The following is a 22,886-nucleotide window of genomic DNA, read 5'->3' as shown; positions in this document are numbered from 1 at the left end:
GCCCATTTTTCCTCACGATCGATTTTTGTTTTTCACTCCCATAAACGACGCAATGCAATATCAATTTATGCGATTAAAGTGTCGATTATTATCATTGTCTTACTTAATAAGATACATATTTGATACAACGAGTAAAAAAATTAATCAATATTTTCACCTGATATTGAAAAGTATCTTCAATCAAACTTGTGAATTATCAAAAAACTTTCCAGCTCTCAAGACTACGTACTGGAATTTACGAAATTTTAGTCCCAAATGCACCATTTAAAAAAAAAAAAAAAAATGAAACAATCGATTAATCGACCAACTTCTACCGATTCACTCGAGCCGTGTTCGGTTATTTTTTTGGAATCGATTGATCGATGCATCCATTATTTATAGCTCAGCGGTCATCGCAAGTCAGTCAAACTTTGGTCGCATTGGGACAGCTTTCCAGTGAGCTGCATAGCACATACGCGTTTCATACTCGGTTACATCTTAATCACATTGAACGCGTTGACCAAAAACTTCGTCGACGCTAAACGCGATCTGTAATAATTCGATAAGGCGACCGAGCTTCACGGTTTCAGAAATTGTTTTGCGGAAGCTGCGGAGCTTCGACGAATGACAAAATGCGTATATACATCCACGGTCTATTTATAGGGGGACCAAGCATCTGGTCTATAGTTCTCCTCACGTTAATGGAATCGCTGCTGCTGCTATTGCTGCTAAACAGCTCAAAACCCGAGACAAATTATACCTCTAACGTTTCGCCGCTAAGCCTGTTTTTGAAAATTATTGTTATTGTTATTGTTATTGTTATTATCATTATTATTATTATTATTCACACACGCGTGGTAAACCATCTCCGAGTAGAGCTTAAAATTAATCATGTTTCGTATATAATACGAAGGATGGGTTTGAAACTCAAAACCAATGAGTGTATAATGAATTTGGCTGAATCTCCCGGGATTACATATTTAAAAAACTCCATTTTGTGCTGCGGTAATTTCTTTTCGTATACAAAAATATTCACGACACGTGTCCGCGGAAGAACAAACACTGAACAATGACTAAATTTTGCAAAGTATCACACTTCACTTCTTTATCGAATATCAGTATCGCGTACATTTACGCGGTTGGAATAAATTTAAAAAAAAAAGAGAGAAAGAAAGAATATTAAAGATCAACGGGAATGCACGGTATCGCAATTTGGTTAATTCTTATAACCTCGCCTTATTCTTAACCAAAAAAATGTGAATTGACCAAAAAGTTTTCGAAATTTTAACAAGGGTATCAATGATTTTCCCTGCAACTTTTCTCTGCAATGATTTTTGTATACGTGCATATTTATCTACTATAATAATCAAAGGCAAAAAGAAAATTTTACCGTACGCGTATATAATCGTTGATTTACCCATGCCTTTACGACGGGGGTGTTTTGTGCATGTCTTTTGTGAGCGTGCGAGGAGCACGGATATAATGTACGTGTAACCGCGGGGAGAATTGTAATTGGAGCATATTCGGAGCCCTGCGGTAAATAAGATGGGAAAGAAGGGAGGAAAATTGAGGGGAAAAGAAAATTTCTTCACGTTTCGGTCAACGGGCATGAGTGCTCGGCGAATATGCCGGGTGCGTGTGTATGCGGTTACATACATTGTACATGTAAGGACTGCAGGTAGGCCGGGTATGTCCTGCATATTTCATCGTCGCCCAAGCGACTCGGCAAAGCGCGTTCCATTTTGGAAAGACGTGAAATTTGTCGCGTAAAATATCTGGGGAGACACGCGATTCGAGCAAAGTTGTGTTCAACGCCGTTTCATTCTCGCGCATCGTTTTTGCATCTCTTCAAAAATCAAAATTCAAAATTCAAAAGAGATTTCGGCATGTGTTTTTGGACCATTGGTTAACGCGGGAGAGTGGCGAAATTTTTTTGCGATTTTTGACTGTGCACAAAGAGAGAAAAGAAATATTAAAAAGATCTGACAAACTGAATTATATCTGTGAAATTTGGTAGCTTTAAATGTACAAGAGTGAGATGAGGAGTTGAATTTCTTTCTCAATTCAAGTTTCATTGAGTGGAAATTCGAATAGCGACGAATCGAGGGCTTAAAAGCGGGAGATTGAAGCTTTAGAAGGTAAAAATGACCTGCTCGAAACACGATCAATTTTCGTTTCGGAGTGAAAATACTTTTTCTGCCACATCTCTTTAACGAACTACTCGACACTCTGAGACATTCTTTTATCACACGGTTACGAGTATAAGAACGAGACAAATAATTTCGTTCCGCAGTCCGCGGTATTTCCTAGCGTATCAGGTTACAGTAAATTCAACGATTGTTCAACCCGAGTAACGAAATAAAACCAATAAAAACCCGAAGCTTTGTGTCGCGTCTGTTTTCGACCAACGCATAAACACTCGAAATTCAAAGTCTCCTGGGAAAATTGTCGCGAGTCTTGAAAGCTTGGCCGATCAAATAAATGACACGCGTAACACGTGTGTTATAACAAGTTGAAATTTACTCGGTAATCGAAAAGCTCAAAAAGTCGGGAGAAGACTTTTCTTAATGAGCTGAAGCCAAACAGACGGAAATGAAGAAATTTAAAAAATCAAAAAAAAATCCCAAATACACACACCGTCAATTCTTGGCACCGAATCGGCGATTCGGAGAGTGCGACCACCTGCGTACGCCTCTGCGGATGAAAGACGCAATCCGTTTCTTCGGCATTCGGTGATTCCGCCCGCTGGCACAAAGCCGCGCGATGCAACCAGCGTTCGTTCCCGCGTATGCATGCGTTCACCGAAACGTGTAGCGGAAACGAGGAATTCGGATGTGCGCCGTGAGTCACCGGGGTATTTTCGACCCTCTGTGTAAGTGAGAATGGGTAGGGAGGTCTAGGCGGCCTGTTCTAGCCTATACGACTCGGAAAAATTCCTCGACCAAGGTGACGGCGAAGCTCTCGAACTCGACTCGCTCGAAAATTGCGAAGGCGATTGGAGACCACTGGAGTCGTTCGATTCCCACGTCGGTCTTTTAACCCGTCGTCGTGGAACACCGGCTTCCGGGATCGTGTAATTGAATTTTAAAAGGCGCCACCTCCGACCGAACTTGGGAATTCGATGATACGGATGCAAGGTGTAAGGTGTAAGGTGTAAGGCGAGACTCGGCTCGCCATGAAGATCGAGCGGTGAACCGTTATCTTATTCGTTAATCCCAAAAGAGAAATTTTTATTACGGTAACGCGGCCGCGGAGCGATAGGGAATATTCAATTAGGAAAAACGAAGGCTAATACGAATCAGAGAGGCGATGTATTGTTATGATAATATAATTGTCGGATGTAAAATGAAGAGATCGACTTACAGAAAGACTGAACGTTGAACGAAAAGTTTATATTTCGCAGCTTGAGAGTCACTTCGAGGAGGTTTGGTTTGCGCAAGTATTTTTATTGTCAAGTGGAGTCCCAAAGTTGGGAAATAACGAGTTTTCCAAAAAATGCATCGTTGCGTTATAACGTTATAAATTTCAAGCCTCGTAAAAAGCGCGTTCGAAATTCAATTCAAACCACGTTACCCAATTTTCTACGATTATTCAAATTTCCGATATTTTCTCCCCTTTCTTCACGTTCCGAATGACAAAAACTGGGGGATAAGCAGTTCCGAATTGTTTCCAGCTTTTGCGCTCCGCACTCGCGTGTCGAGATTCGAGACTCTATCAACGACTCGGAACTATATAAAATAGAGATAATATTAACTATGGGAATAAATTTTAATTATTCAACAATTCGTCGACAAGAATGTTTGTTTCGTTTACCCTAGGAATAATAAGAATTTACCGATCTCGGCGCAATATAGACCTCGGGGTTTATTAATCTGTATCCAGTAACGACTGCACACACTGTGTGTATACATATATACAAGCAACACCTACAAAACGTACCTACCACAACGCACAGTTTCGTCGAAGACTAGTAAATTTTACCCAACAACTAGCAGTAAACCATTCGTATATACTACCATCTTTACACAGAGGCTAAAATAAGCGCACAAATAAATTACAACAGGGAATAAAAATATATTGAAAATATTCTCAAAGTCTTACCTTAAATTCGTCAGACTTTGCAGCGGGGCTGTTTCAGGTCCTTTTACGGGGGTTGCAGCGGGGTTGCATTTTCCAAAATTCTCCCGCTCCTTCTTTTCAACCCGCACTTTTTTTTCCGACGATTAAATATCCACGAAATCACGAGAACGAAATCCGCAGATCGATCGGCAGCCGTCTGCAACCCTTCGCCGACTTTCTCCCCCTCTCGCGGGTAACAACACCAAGAGGAGATAGAGCAGATGCCCTGCTGAGGCGGCCGGCCGAGCCTTGTATACTTGTTGCTCGGTTCGCTAATGTAATCACTTAATTCCAATTTCACTACACGTAGGTACTAAACGCGTGGAACTCTGATCCTTGTGTGACTGGAAAGAGAAAAATTAAGGGGTTCAAATTTTCTTTAATTTCTACCGCGATTCGAATTCGCCCGTTTATCGTTAACAGAAACGAAGAATCTTCGTGGAGAGAGAGATTGAGAGAGAGAAATAAAGGGGGAAGGGAAAGGCGATGGATGAAAGAAGAGGAAGAAAAACCGGAGACGGGAAAAGAAAGAGGCTGGAATTGAAAATTTTTCAAAACTTTCGTTTTACTTTTCACATATTATTAACACTGCAGTAAGTCGGTTATATTCGTTTTATAAATACTTTGTCCGCACTTGTTAAATTTGAGAAACAAAAACATTAACTTGCCAACTTTATCCCGCTTATCGTTGAGAGATTTATATTATACGATTTTTCTTTCGTTATACAGGTTAATTATTTCAATCCCACATCGTTGTTCAATTTTTATCGTATACTTTGTTGTCCGTATTGTATTATAATTATTTTGTTATTACACCCCTCTCGCTAACCGATTCGCTCACGATCACTGGAGATCGCACCTAAAAAGGGTTTCGAAAAACTTGAAGTTGGTCGTGATCATTTTTTCACAGTATATACACGATGCATTTCTAACACATATCGATACACGTTAACGAACGTTGAACAATCTCGAATTAGACCGTGCAAGTAACGGGGCGAAAGTCAATACAATTATACGCAGAATATTTTCATTTAGAAGCTTGTATTTATCATCCACGTTAAGAAACCCTTGTGCACTGATGTATCAATATATACATATACGCGCACCGATTAGTTTATACACCCTAATTATACATTTAATTAAAACATGAAACACTTGTGCGTGCGCTCTTCGACGAGCTACTTATACTTACGAAGGAAAGATTTTTTTTATCAATTGTTTACTTATCAATTTATTTATTTATTTATTTTTTTTTTTTTTATTTTTTATTTTGTCAAATGTCAAAAATAAAACATCATATCACCAGCAGATCGCTGCAGCTGCGGTTACTCGTACCCTCCGTATTATACAAACGAACCAACAACAACAAAATAAAACGTGCAAAATAAACCGAACCCAACGAGTTTAGCACGGTATAAAAACGGCGCGGGTCAACCCTCAGGTCGCGATCCCCCGACCATCCGCCTCGTAATTATCGGCATCGGTGTAAATGCAACAATTAAAATCGCCTTGTTATTTCAAACAATATCAACAGTCCTACCGTACATAACGTGCGTTTCGCACGACGTTCGAATTTCTTATCGTTGCATGCTCAATGAAAAAACTAACTCGTTATATACCGCGGCATGATAATTTATATCCTTGATAGAATTCTCACAGGTTCGAGCGGCGGGATGGACGGGGGTGGAACTGGGGGGGAGGAGGGGGAGTAGCGAAGAGACGACGTGTGTTGCGGCAAATTATTTCCTCCTCTTCTCAATTTACCACAATTATTATTATTGTTGTTATTATTATGATTTTTATTATTATTATTATTATTACTATCATCGACGTACCGCAACGATTATACGGGACTGACAAAAATTTCCGACGCGTAACGTGCGTACAACGTATTGGGTGTATGTATGTATGTATACATATCGTATGTGTAACTCAGCGGTGTAACGTAGGTGTACAAGTGTAATGTAATTGATGTACGGTCAGAAAAGTTCGCCGTTGCTCTCGGTACGAAGTCGCGCGCTCCACTGAGGCACGAGCATGCGTATCCTACGCGGATAGCCCCCCTCCCCCCTCCCCCCTCCCCCCCTCCTCACCTCAGAAACCCCTCGTCGCGGTCCTCCCCCTCGCTCCCCGGCCCCGCCCCCCGTTGCCCTCACCACAGCCTCCCCCGGCCCTCGCGAACATCGCGGCAACGTTACAACCGTCCCAAAACCACCCCAAAACCAACCCTTTCAGCGGTATAACCATCCCCCGACACCGGTGTCGTACGTACCTGGTCCCGTAATACACGCTACACACGCGTGCCGTAATTGCAGGCTTGCAGGATTATTACTCTTACGTTTTTGCTTTCTCTCTCTCTCTCTCTCTCTCTCTTCGTATTTGATGCGCACAAATCTGAGCATATCAGCCCATACCACCGTATGCTTGGATGGCTTGCTTTGGCTGATAGGCGCAAGTACCTGTCGGGAACTTTGCGTTTCGATACTTTGAGTCTCGGGTCACCTAGTTGTATCTCTGACGAGTTGGTGTTCTTGTCGGCAATACGTCACCGATTCACCAGAGGTGACCCAAAGGATCCGTTTACACCGAACAACTGTATACCAAAGATCGTTTCTCGTATCGGCTTGTGTCCTCTGGAACTCGTTGCCTATCTCGATTCGTGAATCATCTTCCGTATATGTCTTTAGGGTAAAACTTAGGGAATATTTGGCCAGCGATACTGTTTATTGCTAACCGATACCACCTTTAGATGCCTAATTTAATTTAATATGTCGATACTTGATTCACAACTCGTGAATATATGTGCTTCGTAGGATTAGCTTTTAGCTGACTAGCTTTAGTAAGGTTCCTCTAGTTGGCGTATTTTCTTTAAATATTTTTATACATTGTTATATGTTTATTTTTTATTTTTATTTCATTTTATTTTATATTTATTTTTTCTTTCACCATTTGTGTTGTCCTTAGGGGGCACATTGCTCCGGGACATTGTTTAATAAAATTTAACTCTCTTCTGTCTCTGAACGTGTCGCCATGTTATAGAAAAAATTGGGTGATATTTCTATTTTTTAATATCAATATTTTCTTTCACTGATCGTTGGGCGAAGGAGGGGGGGGGGGGGGGGGGGGATGTATTATAGTTGATATCGAGAATTTCGATCAGATTTTGCAGTAGCTTCGGCAGCCACCTTGAATTTGTGTCGAAAAATAACGATCGTAAGGGAAAAAATGTTAAGAAAAATTAAATTTCCCAACGTGTTTAGCTATGATAATTTACTGTAAAATTGTGAAAACGTAAGAGTCGTGTGAGGAAAATAAATTCGTCGTGGCTAATGCGGCATCTGGTTGAAATTCTGGACTTACAATTGGACAACCAGTGACTCCCCCGACAATAAGATAAAAATAAAACAGTCGTATCGAAAAATTTCAAATTTACATTCCGACTGGATTAGTTTTTTATGACGAGACTCAGTTTTGCCGTTGGGCGTAAAAAATTCTTGCAAGTCACGGGAAATATAAAAATAATCGATCTAACTGTTCGTCTGGATAAAAAAATTGAATAAGAGAAAAAAAGGGTTTGACAAAAAAAAAACACCGTTATTTCGTGCCTGTGATGTTAATGGTCGCGAATTGGTTGCGTCCAATTGTGATTCACGGTAGTTTATCGTTATGTAATTTCAAATCTCTGGAATTCAAAACGTGTCGTAGTCGTTTGGTATTTGAGATACTTTTCAGTAATGTTTTTTGTTTTTTTTACTTTCCCTATCTTAGAACTTTTCCCTACTTTTTTTCCCTTTAATACCCACAGCGTGATGGAAATGAACTTCCGGAAATTCGAATAACGCAGAAGTTTAAACATTTTGAATATTCTGATCCTGAAAACTTTTCTCAAATTATTGAAATTTTATTGTTATCTAATGTGTTATTTATTCAAAACTTTATACAACGCCGTGAAATTCCTCGTTATTTTTACAAAACGTTACGTAATTTCGCAAAACCGATCAGAGCTGGTTTATTTACATAATATAAAATGCTATGAATACATCTCTTTTGCACCATATCGCGTGAAATAATTACGTAAAATCACTAGAACTCTCCCTAATTGATGAATACTTTTCAATTTACTACTTCGTCGAAGTTTATAACAAGCAATTCCGTCCGGTCAAATAAAGTTTTTACAATGTCTTTAATCAGGAATGGCGCTTAGCTAACGATAAGATCGAAAACGTTTTCACGTTCGCATAAAAACTTGCACTCAAGAGTTTCGCGCATTCTAATTGATTACTTTCTGCAATTCCGACGCTCGCAGAATCTAAATTAAATATTTACAATCCATAACTTTAGGTTTGAAAATAAACAAACAAAAATTTCACGACTCCCTAAAGTCAAAAAACTTGTAATGAAACAAAATTCTAACCGACATAACGTCTGAAGTTTTTCACAAATCGTGAGAAATAATTTCTGATAAATATAATTATTAATTAGACTTTTCAAGGACATAGAAAAATTGAATGGCGGAAAAGATTCGCTTGTGAAAAAGTTCACCGACTCTTGATACGACGTGTCAGTTGCGTCTACGTTACTTTACGTGTAAAAGAAAAACCAAAAAAAAATGTTTAAAAAATGGTAAAGAGTCAGGCAGGTCTGCAGTAAAAGTTTTCTTTGAAATCCCTTGGGCATATCCGCGTATCCTCGCACCTTTGATAAACATTTGCTTTGCCCTCTGCAAACGAGCGGTTCCTACCAAAGTACCGACCAACCCTCTCGTTTATCAATTATATCATTGGGCAGCATTAAATTCCACGAAACGAAGCGAAAGCGCCACACGACTCGGTCTGTTTGTTGATATGTACCGGAGAAATGATTCGGCCTCAACATCGTTGTTGTTATTACGCTGGTTGTTGGAGTTGTGGATTTTGCGTTTTCCGGTGCTCATCTGAGAGAATTTCTAACGTGACACGTGACGACGTATATTATACAGGAATAATCATCGATCCGCAATATATGATGAAAATACAACGCAAATTAAACGGGGGTATAATAAAATTCTACAATATAAAATGCGAGGGTTAAAAATCCGAAAAATGCGACATTGGCAATGATGTGATATACTAGTTTAAACGAGTCTTTAAACTAAGTCTTCCACATACTCCGGAAGTCTGTACGTACGTCCGCACAAAATTTTTACTTTTATTCGAAGAGGGGCGTATAATTATGACATTAGCAAGTGACGTGCGAATATTCACAGTTTAATTTCGCAATCGGTGAAATTTGCAGAATGTCATCGAATACAAATACATCTCAGGGAAAATTTTTTCCTTCTTTCCAAAAATCATGCAATATTGTAGGAAAGAAGAGAGATTTTCGCAGCAATGAATAGCGGCACAACATCTTTCTATATCTCGTTTCGTATTATCGTTATCTGTGGGTGATATTCGGTGTGCCCACAAAATGTGGGTACCGGCATTGTGTTATGCATGATGTATACGTGTAATACACGCGTAGGATGTTTAATTATTCGATCGTAAATTCTTGCTTTTTAAATCAGCTTATTGTAAAACCGGTTTTATTGGCTAAACAATTCCCCGTCAACGTTCTAAAAATAATTTCGAGTACGTAACCGGCTCCTTTTTCCCCTTGCATTCCGCGGGTCTATATCGGCAAAAAAAGTAACCCACAACCGGCGATTTTATTTGCTCACGAGTCACGGTGCGGACGGATATAGATATGGGGGAAGTTCGAGTTCGAGTTCGAGTGTTCCGTCAGCATCGCGACGCCGGATGGCCGGACACTTCGCACTTTCTCAATCGCAGTAAAAGGCAAGTAGCGAGGTAACGAGGGATTGGAAAATTGGAAAAACGCGCAAATAAAATCAAAAAATAATTTGCGAGGTCACGGATTAACCGGTCGAAATAGAAACATTGCCGACGATATGCGGGAGGCGGAAAATCGGTTGGGACAACATTTTTTTCAGCATAAAGTGAGCCAATTTCTGATCGTAAAAAAAATTTGACGCGGATCAGGGAGTCCGTATATCGATACCGCGATCGCTTCGACGCCGTTGAAACCTTTCAATATTGTAGCCTCCGGTTTTCGTCAAAGCGTAACTTTCCACCTCGGAAGTATCGAGTTTCGTTGCTATACTCGTACATTATCGAAGCGGGTGTACAAAACCGCGCCTCGTGTTGCCGGTATTTTTCGATCCTCGGAAATTTTCAACCCAGACAATTCGGCGATCGTATTTTTTTACCGACATTTCCCCGTCGACAATCGTTTTTGCTTTTATCCGCGAGATCAAAGGCGGATATGGGATTATAGCCAGATTATACCTTGCAGTATCGTTTTAGTCCTTGTACGAATGAAAAGTGTAGAGAACACCGCCGCTGACGTTATTACAACAGTTGCAGAAACAAAAACAAATTCAGGAATTACAATCTAATTTGTGTATAAGTATATGCACGGATAACTCATCTCACTTTTCACGGATGTGAAAGTGTTTCGAAAAAATTTTACCGTAAGGTGAAGAAATTCATGGAACAAAATTCTTCAATCGTCGTACCGTAAAACCAAAATTCAAAAGAGTTTCTAAACGCGAGTAATAACAATGTGAGCAAATGTGATAGAGCGGTATGAGCCTCTCAAGATTTTTCTGCATAAGGAACTTGTCGCACTCTCCGGAATTAATGCTTATACAGCTTCACACGACGATTTTACGAATAATATACAACCATTTTATCGAGAGCTTTAAAAAAGTTTAAGCATGCGTTCCGATATTCGTGTCGATTACTTAAAAAAAAAAAAAAACAAAGAAAAAACAAATAAAAAAACAGTACAAAAACCGAGTAACCGAACGGAAAAATTAGCGGGAATCTGTCGTTGCGCAGCGTTTTAAATAACGCAATGATTGTACTCAGCCAGCGTAAAAAGCGTCGTGCAACGCGACGTAAACGTTGACAGTAAAAGAAAAAAATAGGAGAAGAAAAAGAGAGCGAGGCCAGAACGGCAACGTCAGAATTAGCATAAACATTATCCCCAGCCACAATTTCCATCACCGTCTCGCGCATTTCGCCGTGTTCTACGTAAGAGTTTCGCCCGTTCGTCCCAGATCCGTTATGTCCTAAAACTCACCCCGCGTCTGAAAGGCGTCCATTCAAGATAACGTTGTCTACTTTTCTACACTTCTTCACTGTTACCTACAAAATTCTACCCCTAGTCTTGATGTAATCTCGCGTCTTCTCCACATTTATCTCAGCGAGCTAGTCTCGCTGTAAAGTAAAGTATTTGCCAAAATTTGGCTCGATGTCGCGACCCGTTATCAATAGCCCCGATAATTTTTCCGAATCTAACGAATTAATCCAATCTCCCAAAGCGAACTTTGTGAGAGATCGCAGAGAGAATGCAGCTGATAAAAGCGATTTTATGCTCTTGTTTTTGAGGCACATATAATGATTGTATTTTTCACCGAGTCTACAAATTCGTAGGATCGAGGGTGAAACGCGAAGTGGTTTATGCACCGTGCTTCTGTATTCTAAAGTCTCGTTGGAAAATTGGACTGATGTGGAACACATTCTGAACAAAGAAGAGAAACTGAAAATCTTGGGGCGCAAACAATCAACGGGTTGAACTTTGACCTCCTACTTCTTTGTACAGTCTTGAATAAATGAATAAATTCATTTCGCCTCGTAAAAAGCCTCGACGTTTGGGAAAAGAAGAAATTTTTACGAACTTCGTCTGGTTTCTAGGTAAATTCAATTAGTGTAGAATGAACGTGTATTATATTGGTCGGTAAGAAACGAGCGTTTCGAGGTTTCGCCGAATTTAGAAACGTTGGAAGCACTTCGCCGCGTATTTCTCATTTATTTGAAAACCGTGCTCTCCGACTTTTCAAGTTATCCCGCGATTCGGTTCTCGTCGTCAATTATGATTAAATTGCTCAGCCTTGCGAACTTTATAATTACAAAGACCTACGTTTTTGTGTAAACAGACATTTGTGAAGGACGATTCTACGGCGAATTTAATTGACACGCTAAGGCTTAAATTTGCGTCACTCGTCAGAGCCTCGTTAAAGTGACACACGTATAACTACAGATCTCTCAAATCGGAGGGGATTAGATCACGGAATGTAGAAAATTGAGTTGAGCAGGGCCGCGCAACGGAGACCGATTAAGAGTAACGATGATCGTTAATAGACGAGCTCCTAAATATCAATGGAGTGTGGGTATTGAGTTCAAAGCTTCCCTCTTTAAAGGAACAACTCGACTCGGCTTATCTATCGATTTCTCATCACGAGTGCAACGCGCTTCTACCATGTACACATTAGATACATACACACATACATCGATATTTGTACATACGTATAAGATTCACGCTCTCACGGGCTTTATAAATATCCCCATATGGCAGATACGGATAAGCCTAAATTATGCGCACATAATAATATCGCGGTACATTAGCTAGACTAACTTAATCTTGCGCTTGGCTTCTAGTGTTGCGCGTACATCGCACGTACAAGAAAAAAAATATCACTCGTAATAATTAAGTGCGCAAAACGAAAAAAATTAACAAATCAATTGATAGGGAAAGAGAGAAAACTGATTGGAACTAGGGTGTAAATTTAAGGCTGATAGAATGATTACCTAGCGCACTGTAAAATTCGCTGCTCCTGAGATTTATTATAACCGTCGTTCGGCGCTTTTCATTCAAATTTTACACTAGTAGTGGCGACATCTCGCGTAGATATATTCTAATCAATTTTTCTGGAAGTTAAACTATTGACAACCGAGATCAGAACACTGCATTACCGACGCAGAATGTAACAGGTTAACGTCGGCAGTGATGCAACTAACGTGGCGCAGTTTATACAGGCATTCATGAATATTTCCACGGTTTTTGAATTGTAAGTATTGATATTAGATTTCGATCTCGGATGAGGAATTGGAGCGTGGAGCGTGGAGCGGATTGTTACATCTAAATTTATACACCGCGCCGGATACCGAAATTCACGTTCGTATTTCTTTTTATTTAGCATTTATAAAAAAGAAATAGCATAAACAAGTATTTGTGGACATATCTTAATAAAACATATCTTAAAAATTACCTTACGGCTTCAATCCAGTTTTCTCGTTAAATGATTCCGAGAACACAGCCTGTCTTTCTATCGCAGCAATGCGCCTTGACGATTTTCAAAAATTCCGGACGATTAAGCAGACTGTATGCGGTTGTAAGCATTCGAACAGCGATGGTCTGAACATACTCGCTACCGCTTGAAAATAGGTCGTGTCCCAATTCTAGGCACGTTCCGAAATCGCACTCGTCAGCGGCGATGGTAGCCAGTCGTTCTACTTCCTCGAGGTTAATCAAGTGATCAGATCTTTCAGCGTCGTTTTCTGATTCATCGATTTGTTTTAAAATTTTCTTCAGATTTCCTAAAGGTAAAAAATTAATGGTTAGTGACGAATTTTCAGGTTTTTATGAATTTTTCTTTTCTCTGATTTCTAGGGGGAAAAACTATCACAACAGAACAACAAGTTACAATGATGAAAAACACTCGACCATCAGTTGCAGCCAGCTCTCTGTATCCCAATTGTGTTTTCTTATTATATGGCACCACAATTCCTGCACGATGAAACGTTCTGGCTACGACTAGTCTTTCCCTGGCTCTCATGGTTTCCGTGCTCTTTTCCAACCGGATGCACCGAGCATTTGCGAATTTTTTTAGCCGCTGACGCAAGCTGGCCACTTTAGGCTTTGCGAATGGATTAGTCGTCTTAAGTTTCTCCTCCAAATAATCACTTTGAACAAAGAACGCATTTGTACCATGATATTTTAAAATAGTATTGCAGTTTTAAATTAATCCTCCATAGAGAATAAATCCAGTTTTGAGAGGAATTTGTAATCCTGGGCACAGTGAAATGTATGACTTTAATTCTTTGCAAATTCGTTCAATTTTTTTAGTCACTCCCTCAGGATTCACCAAAAATCAGATAATTCTCGCAATGTGGATTAGATACCTTCCTAATTTTAGTAAATCAGCTTACTCTACAGCTCCAAAGACAGTTTCTGCCATAGGTTTAATCTTGCAATCTACTTTCATAGAGTTTTTAGCAACGAAAACAGGATTCTTCTTTGGCTCGTCTCTCCAATAACCAAAATGCAAGCCTTCCTTGTCATTGCCTTTAATAATAGTCTGCAAAAGAAATTGTAGAAAGTAAAAGCAATTAAAATGACCAGATAAATATCCTACATCTAATGTTCTCAACGCTATAAATAACTTAGCGAACCTGGAATTCGGGAGGGTCATAAAAGTATCTCCAGTGCCTGAGATACAGGTCGTTATTCTCAACTTTAGCATCCAATAATTTTCCATTCAAAACATCATATGGTCCAACAAGTAAAAGATCAGCAGCTTTGAATGCGCTGCAAGGGTCATTAGGCGATATCTCTTTACAAAGTTCATAGAAGCTGTAAAAGTCTGACGGCATATGTACCAAAAATTTTTCTTTTATAAATTCTTTTTCGTCCACAAGAGTCGACGATTCTGTTTCATTATCTTCTGTCTCATTCCTCGAATAGCTAACAATATCAGATTTCTGTTCATCTTCGCTTCCTACGTCAGATTCTCTTTGTTTTGAACTGCTTTGACCAGCACTTGCAGTTTGATCAGATGAATCAAGCGACACACAGCATTTCTTCGAAGTTATCTCAGGAACTTCTGAGTCGGAGTCGGATTCTGTAATTGATGGCTCGTCCTTTTCATCATTTCTCCGATCCAGCCTTGTGCGTTTTTTAGGTTTCGATCTAGTGCCGTTTTTTCCCTTCTGGAACAATCACATTAGCTGTTGTGTTAGCGTAACAAGGAGTAGAAGCAACTTCTAGAACTCTTGCAGGAATTGCTAAGAAGGTTTTCCAATATCGGTTATAGCTTGCGAACAGAAGTGTATTACGTACGTAGTATAATATTATAAAATTCAACTGATTGTTCAGAGAAAAATGTAGAAATCGAAACGTTATTGAGGTTAACTCACTCGATCGTCCGGAGGTGGGTGTTTATATTTGTCCCGATGAATTTGATTCTTCTGATAACATTTGACACCATAGTTGCAAGGGGTTCGGGGGTCCTTGACATATGTCTCGTAAAGTTCATCGAAACTGGACATATCGTTTGATTTATCAGAAACTTATTAAACTCTCTCACAGCGTTGAATTTTGAATCTTTTCGAATATCGTTCCAAATATCAAGTGACTAAGTTCGGGACGATCCGGCGGCGGTTGGAAAACTGTGAATTCGCCAACAGCGGCAATTTCAAGTTTCGTTTTTTAACTGAAAAAGTCGAAGAGATAGATTTGGCGAAGAAAGTCGAAAAGCGAGGTAGAAAAAAATGCGATAGAAATGTGAATGAAATGATCAACCTATTTGGATCAAAAGCACAACGCAAAGCGTCAAATTACGTGTTGATACGCGAAGATTTTTATTCCTAAACGCGGTCGTTGTATTGGCAGCCTTGAAGTTGGCAACGAGTAACGAAGTGGACGGGCACAAAATTGCGACGCGTAGTGGACGCGCAGCAAAATGCAGCAAAATTCTAAACGGGGATTGGCGGAGCGCCGACGGAGCGACCGAACTGTCAAATTCTGAACAAAAAAGGGTGAAAGCCTGAGCGAGGAGGGGCGAGTCGCGAATGGGGTTGCTAGCTGCGAAATCTGTCATAAGGGAGCAATAGCGAATAATGAATTGACTGTTTTCGGTCAGTGCTTCTTGAAACGGTACAATCTGCGACAAGTTATACGAGTTGAATAGTTATTTTTATTATTCCGAGCCATGGAGGACGACCTGCCGACCGAATACGACGTTGTCGTCGTGGGTACAGGTATTGATTTTTTTATATCACAAACCTCGATATATTAGAATATATTTCAATTCATTCGTGTTCTGTCAAGCGTACTAAATTATTTATCACTATTTTACTCAGGAATGACCGAATCCATCGTCGCCGCGGCGGCTAGCAGGATCGGAAAAAGGGTTCTACACCTTGATAGGTAGCTGTTATCACTTTTTATTCATAAATTTCTATATAAATTCATATTGTAAAAAAACGCTGAAACGAACCGCCGGTAAAAAAGTCTGCACTTACTAATGTAAACGTAGATTGTAGGCACTCTCTCAACAAAAGCACCATCTGTTTACTTGTATTTTTAATATTTTATCCATTAACACGAAACCTCAATTTTTAGCAATGAATACTACGGTGGTCTTTGGGCTACCTTTAATTTCGATGGTCTACAAAAATGGATAGAAGATCTAAAATCTCCCAAACAGAACGTAGCAGATACCACTTCATTGCTTCAAGCTGATGAGAAGTTTTTAAAAGCCAGCAACCAATATTCCACTGTTGAAAATATCATTGAAAAATGGTTTATCTCCAAGTAAGTCGAGTTGCCAACTTTTATCGAAACAGATAGTTTCAAAATCTCATCGGATCACAGTAATCAATTAATTAATTTTTCTTGAAATATTTTGACAGTGATGCAGACCTGCCAGTACTGTCGACGAAAGACACGCAAACTGATGGCTCTGGAGATACAGCAGCCAACGACGGAGCGGAGAAATCTGATGAAGATAAAAGTGAGAAAAAAGAAACTGTCAAACAATGGAGCATTGATCGGATTAAAAAGGAATACCGAAAATTTAACATCGACTTGGCACCAAAGGTTAGAGGAAACAAAATATACCACTGAAACACATATATCTTGTAAAATTGCTCTAAGATTCAAACTTATCCTGATTCATTTCACAGCTATTGTTTGCTCGCGGTGAACTGGTAGAACTCCTAATCTCTAGCAACATTGCTCGATATGCAGAGTTCAGAGCTGTTTCTCGAGTTGCTACCTACATGGATGGCAAGCTGACCCAAGTTCCGTGTTCAAGAGCAGATGTTTTTGCCAATAAAACTGTGAGTGTTTTTGAAAAGAGGATGTTGATGCAACTGCTGACATCGTGCATGGAACAAGGAGCAGACAGTCCTGAATTTAATGGTAAGTAAATGTAGATCAAACAGCACAGGAAGAAGCGGGGGATTGGCATTGACAACTTTTTTCCTTGTTGTAAAAATATCGCGATCAATGGTGTGTAACAGCCTTGAGACCAATACTCAGTTGGGATAAACACGATACGTTGAGGCTGTTAACCCGCAGGATTTAGGTATTCGTCAATAATAATCAATAAACTTAGCACAACCTGATGCATGAAAGGAGTCACTCAACTGATCAACATTCTGTCCAACACACTGGTGCTAACTGTTCATGAAAAACAATAGGCTTGAATCCGTTTATGGCAACGGTTTGTCATCCACCGTCTGCTTACCATCCTAAACATCCGTTATTTGCAATTGAAATGAATTTCTTTTGAGAAAGAATAATTCGTGAGTCAGCATTTGCTATGGCATCGTATGGCTAATACTGATTTAGAAACCTTGGTTGGTAAAAATTGGAGAAAAATTTACAGAATGTTGAATTTTGTTGCAGGTTTCCAGGACAAAACATTCCTAGAATACCTCGATACGAAAAACCTTACCCCCATGGTAAGACACTATGTGATGCAAGCCATAGCAATGGCCACTGATAAAACTTCCACAAGAGATGGAGTCAATCGTACTAAACATTTCCTAAACAGCCTTGGCCGCTATGGAAATACACCTTTTCTTTGGCCCATGTATGGAAGTGGTGAATTGCCTCAATGTTTTTGTCGGTAAGTGGATGTACCTTGTGGTATTTTTTTTTTTTTTTTTTAGTATCATTACCAAAATATACTGGAAGAAAAAGGACCAAAAGACTATCTCTCTCTTTTTAACAGTCTGTGCGCCGTTTTTGGTGGAGTATATTGCCTGAAGAGACAACTAGACGGCATCGTCGTTGGAGATGGAAAATGCAAGGCTATTATAACTGGAAAGCAAAGACTGGCTTTGGAGCATTTGGTAGTTGGACAAGGACACTTACCACCAGAAATTGTATCATCCAGTGGAGAGCAACAGATATCTCGTGGAATTTTCATCACTGACAGGTAAGTCGATTTTTTGTTCCTTTTCTCTTTTATGATGCTACTTAATAAGCATATCGTACACTGCATTTTCAATTGAACAATGTTGCAGATCTATTATGCAGGGGGAAAAGGAGAACTTAACACTACTCTATTATCCTCCAGAAGAAACTAGCCAAGAAGCCGTAACTTTAATTGAACTCGGCCCATCAACAAATGCGTGCCCTCAAGGACTTTGTAAGCACTATTTATTAATTTTGAATCTGTATATACCTGCGTTTCTTTTCTTTCTTTGTTCAATATCATCTGTTATTGAGAAATCCAATCTTTCAGTTATGATACATGTGACGTGCAAGCGAACCAAGACAGCTGAGGAAGATCTGGCGTACGTGACTAAGAAATTCCTACATGCCGAGGTACTTGATCCTAACGTCACTCGAAATGCCACCGATTCTCACACTCAGACTGTATCTCCCGACAAGAGACATCTCCAGGCACGTAGAAACACTGCGTACTGTCAGGACTCACTAACATATACCTCCCACCTATAGTAGTCACCGACAGTGACGTGTTTCTTTCCTAGTAATACTCCCAGCTCGGACAAATTTACACCACAATTTTGTCTCATTTCTGCCAGTTGGAAGGGTACAGCAATTATTAGAGACATGTGATTTCCAGGAAGGTTCTGGCGAGACGAAAGATGATAGCCTGGAAAGTCCTAAACCACAAGTTCTCTGGTCACTGTACTTGAACTTGCCAGCAAGTGATATTAAACTCAGCGATTCTGCTCCTAGTAACGTGCATCTCTGTTCTGGGCCTGACTTGGATTTAGACTTCGACTTTGCTGTGAATCAGGTAATTTTATAAAATCAGAATATGCCGTCAGAGCCTTTGGTATACATGTCCAATCTATGATCCACAACGTGATCAAGTTAAATTTACTAACAAAATTTGATTTCTTGTTCCCTTTCTTTTATCAAGGCTAAAGCAATATTCGAGGCCATGTATCCTGACGAAGATTTTCTACCTCGTGCCCCAGACCCTGAGGAAATTGTATTAGAGGGTGAGGAGGCTCCGGGGCCACAATTTGAGGGAGACAAGCCAGAAGAAGGAGAAGAGAAACAGGATGTCGAAAAAACAGAAAAAGAAGAATGAAAGGAATTCCATTAATCGTGATACATGATACTAGCACGTATTAAGGTGAGAAATTGAAAGGATTGAAACAGAATAGGATCAAATCTAAATCTAAATATGGATAACTGAACGAACCTGTAATCGGCAAAAGTCTCATGTATGATTTTATACAATATTGTTGAAAAAAAATTCACCTAAGAGTATATCTGAGAAGGGGTACATCATAGAATTTGCTTAAATTTCGGGAGCAAGCAAAGAATAACCAAGGCTCATTGTCTTGACACACAGCTACCATATTACCAAATACATGTTACTTACCCAGAAATTAAACAATTTTGTGGATGTAAACATTTGTGATATTACTATATTAACGTTGAATAACTTTCCGGGTATAGCAATGGGCTGTGATATTTTCACGTGTTATTTGATCGCACGTCAATGAGCAAAATGATACATACAAGATGAATAAGCTTGAGCCAGATTTCTACTGTTGAACACTTCCCTTTTATACTCTCAGGTGACAGTGTGAATTCCATTGCTAAGGCATCGCATGTTTCAATTCATATTTCACAATTTATCAGCAATAATTGTGCAACTGTATTATTTTACAGAAATAAGTCTAGTTTGATTTTCTTTTGTTTGTAAAATTGTATCTTCAACAGCTATATTGAGTTACCATTAAGTAAAAGTGCGAGGGTATAAAGGTTGCTCTTTTCGGGTACTGATAAACATAAGGCTAACAACTAAAGTAGAAAACTGAGACAGAGCTTGAAACTTGCTAAGGCAAAAATAATTTCTATGCATTTAAGTTCTTCGAAAAAAATAAATATTTAATAATGCATTGATAAATTTCATGTTTGCTCGATTCAATATTACAAATGCACTAGTTCCACTTGTTTTAACGTAATGCTTCTAAATATACTCTCAGAGGTCTAAGAATACCAATCGCCGATAGTCATAATTATCAACTTATCCAAAAGAAAAAAAATTCGAAGATACTGAAAATAAAATTTATTTCCTGATTACTTACTAATTGAGGTTTATTTATACTAGAGACAATTAATTAAAAAAGTATCATACATGAAGGATATTTGCGTGTTTTTTCATGTAGTGGCGGATCTATGAAGTTATTGAACGACGCGAACAAACTTTATTTAACTTTTCTTACGACACTGAAGATTTATGTTGCTTCTAAATTGTGGAAAAAAAAAATGCTTCAATGCACAGTCCACAAATCAACATTTCGAGTATTATCGAGTGTCGCAAACCATTCCATTTATAAAATCTTCTGTTTTAATCTGCAGTCTACTTACAATCTGTATTACAACAATATTGCTTCTACGCATATTATTATGCTGCTTAAAACATTATTAATCGTGTTTTTACAACGGTTAATCCTGATACGACGATAATTCTTGATAGGGTTTAAGAGTTCACTTTCACCTTTGCGCTCATACAATTCATACGCCAAACTATTTCACAGATCTAGTATTATCATTTTCGTGCACTGTATGTGTAATAAATAACCAAAAAGCTAAAAATGAGGATGAGATGTCTTCAATTTGACACTTTAACTACATGTATGCATATTATCTACGGTATGCTATTGTCGGAAATGATATAAAATAAATAAAATCTCTTCTCTACCTAAAATCAATAATACATAAGTATTTAAGTATAGGTATGTTGGCATACTTTCAAATGTCTTATGCATTTTTGTTGTTGAAATATTTATTTCTTACATAGAAATAAAGTGTCTCGAAATTTAAAAGATTATTTCAGACTTCTGTGCTCCTTCCTGAGGCTTTATTACATTCACATATTTGGCAATATTTGTGGTGAATTCAAAACATATTTCCCATTACTTATATCACTGTGAATCTCTGTGTACTGGGTTAGTTTCATTTTTCGAAGTAAAATATTACCATTAATACAAGCTTTTGCAGCTAGTTTCACCTCTGTTTGCTTTTTGATTTACGGGATCCTAACTTTGTATTTGGTACCTGGGAATATTTAATTTCTGCTCGAGTAACCAATTTACAAATTTCCATTTTGATTTCTGCTTGTGCTCTCATGGGTAAATTCATCACAGTCTGTGCCATACTTTCAAAGAATAGTTCCACACTGCTAGTGCTACTCCTTTTAGGAAAAACTTGTGGTGGTGGTAAACTTTTTTTAGACTTGAGAGAAGAATCAATTTCTATTTTAATATTTTTACAATCCTCTTTTGGCTCTTGTGACGGAGAAGTGACTCTAACACCAACAGTTTCCATCTTTGGATAATTATTAACTTTCATATTTGTGCTGGTCAAAACGGCAGTATCACAATTTTTATCCGATTGCAACTTGGGGCTTTCAACAATTATTTGATTCATTGGATTAAGACTGGACACACTTACAATAGAAGGTGTGGAAGTTGTGCTAGTTTTTAGAATAGCATTACTGCTCCTCAAATTTCTACCATTACGCTGCGCATTCAACTGGTAAGGTTTGGGGCGAATAGCTCGATACCTTGTTTGCAATTTTGTGTTTTTTTCTACCAGACAAGGTTGAACAGGTGGTTCATTATCAAGGCCACTGCTCCATCCTCCATTATCTTGTTCTGAGCTCTGTTCCGAAACTTGTTCTTCTATACCTGCAATGGTGTCAGCATGCAAATCCAAGTCCATGCATTCCAATGTCTTATCTTTAAACTTTTCATCAGTCTGCGACGACTGCTCTTTGCTTTTTTCGTCGTTTGAATTTACTTGCTTGTTGTTATCATTACAATACAGTTCTCCAGCATCGCTGCATTCCGCATATTCTAATTTCCAGTCATCGCAATCAACCTCTTCAAAAGCTTCCAGTGCTTCTTGGTAAGAACGCTCAAATCTTGTTAAAAAGAAATTATGGCATGCATAAACTAATAAAATTTGTTTAACTTCAAATATATCGAGTCTTTCGGAGAGAATAGGCTTCTCATCCGGAATGAATACATACGAAAATTTTAAGAAATCCATAGCGTCTTCGTACAACCACTTTCTTCTCGCTGAAATTCCTAAAACACCTTCCTGCAGTCGTCGTCTCCTAAGTTTAGAATAAACGTCTTTCAAGCCTTTCCATCGCCTTTTGCAATCCTCAGCTGTAACCAAATTTAACGTCGTAAAAATGAATATCGAAAATAAAAAACAAAAAATTTATTTCGCCCATTCATGGATCACGAATACTTCAAGTATGAAGATATTTATCAATTCACCTGAAATACCGATCTCCGCAGAAATCACTTGCCAAACTCCGTTTACTTCATTTCGATTCTTTCGACGGGTAGGCGACGATTTTGACGGCAAGTACATGACCGGATGGTCCTTGACAAGATTAATCAGCTTCAAGCAAATGTGAGATCCCAGTTCGGTGCTAGGCGTTTCACAGGACATTTCAATCACAAGAATTATCCAAACACCAATTAAACAATTTGAAAAGTTCCGCTTTTATCAAAGACTTTTGTCAATACGATTTCGCAAACTTGAACTCGATTGACGATTCTCGCATGCGCATTATGCTGCGTTATGCCATAATTATAAGCGATTATAACGCGTTGATGCCGCGTAACGCCATTACAATGGGCAGTTTCAAACTGGACAAAGCG

At 38.9% G+C, this 22,886-nt stretch overlaps 3 protein-coding genes across 4 annotated transcripts; 1 reads left to right on the top strand and 2 right to left on the bottom strand.

Moving 5' to 3' along the window:
- Window positions 1–13,093: 13,093 nt before the first annotated feature.
- Window positions 13,094–15,611, bottom strand: LOC107221121 (histone PARylation factor 1). Its single transcript, XM_015660013.2, has 6 exons — window positions 15,505–15,611; window positions 15,120–15,415; window positions 14,376–14,912; window positions 14,133–14,281; window positions 13,648–13,886; window positions 13,094–13,520 (listed from the first exon to the last, which is right to left on the bottom strand). The coding sequence occupies exons 2-6, from the start codon at window positions 15,249–15,251 to the stop codon at window positions 13,219–13,221; spliced, it is 1,359 nt and encodes a 452-aa protein (XP_015515499.2). The 5' UTR covers window positions 15,252–15,415; window positions 15,505–15,611; the 3' UTR covers window positions 13,094–13,218.
- Window positions 15,612–15,681: 70 nt separating this feature from the next.
- LOC107221111 (rab proteins geranylgeranyltransferase component A 1) lies at window positions 15,682–21,397 on the top strand. Of its 2 annotated transcripts, none has more exons than XM_015660003.2 (11): window positions 15,682–15,962; window positions 16,065–16,131; window positions 16,327–16,518; window positions 16,617–16,803; window positions 16,890–17,127; window positions 17,617–17,839; window positions 17,945–18,151; window positions 18,240–18,364; window positions 18,461–18,543; window positions 18,806–18,982; window positions 19,109–21,397. In XM_015660003.2, the coding sequence occupies exons 1-11, from the start codon at window positions 15,914–15,916 to the stop codon at window positions 19,280–19,282; spliced, it is 1,722 nt and encodes a 573-aa protein (XP_015515489.2). In that variant the 5' UTR covers window positions 15,682–15,913; the 3' UTR covers window positions 19,283–21,397. The 2 variants fall into 2 exon arrangements, with proteins under 2 accessions (XP_015515489.2, XP_015515488.2); XM_015660002.2 differs by having other exon boundaries at window positions 18,461–18,621.
- On the bottom strand, window positions 20,376–22,674 carry LOC107221091. The gene is made up of 3 exons (XM_015659970.2): window positions 22,497–22,674; window positions 22,241–22,382; window positions 20,376–22,132 (listed from the first exon to the last, which is right to left on the bottom strand). Exons 1-3 carry the CDS (start codon window positions 22,672–22,674, stop codon window positions 21,214–21,216), a joined length of 1,239 nt encoding a protein of 412 aa, XP_015515456.2. The 3' UTR covers window positions 20,376–21,213.
- Between the last annotated feature and the right edge of the window lie 212 nt (window positions 22,675–22,886).

The sequence above is a fragment of the Neodiprion lecontei genome, chromosome 6, assembly GCF_021901455.1.
Source record: "Neodiprion lecontei isolate iyNeoLeco1 chromosome 6, iyNeoLeco1.1, whole genome shotgun sequence".
In the NCBI taxonomy this organism is placed as follows: domain Eukaryota; kingdom Metazoa; phylum Arthropoda; class Insecta; order Hymenoptera; family Diprionidae; genus Neodiprion; species Neodiprion lecontei.
Note: the sequence above shows the minus strand (reverse complement) of the source record. Positions and strands in the feature narration are given on the sequence as shown.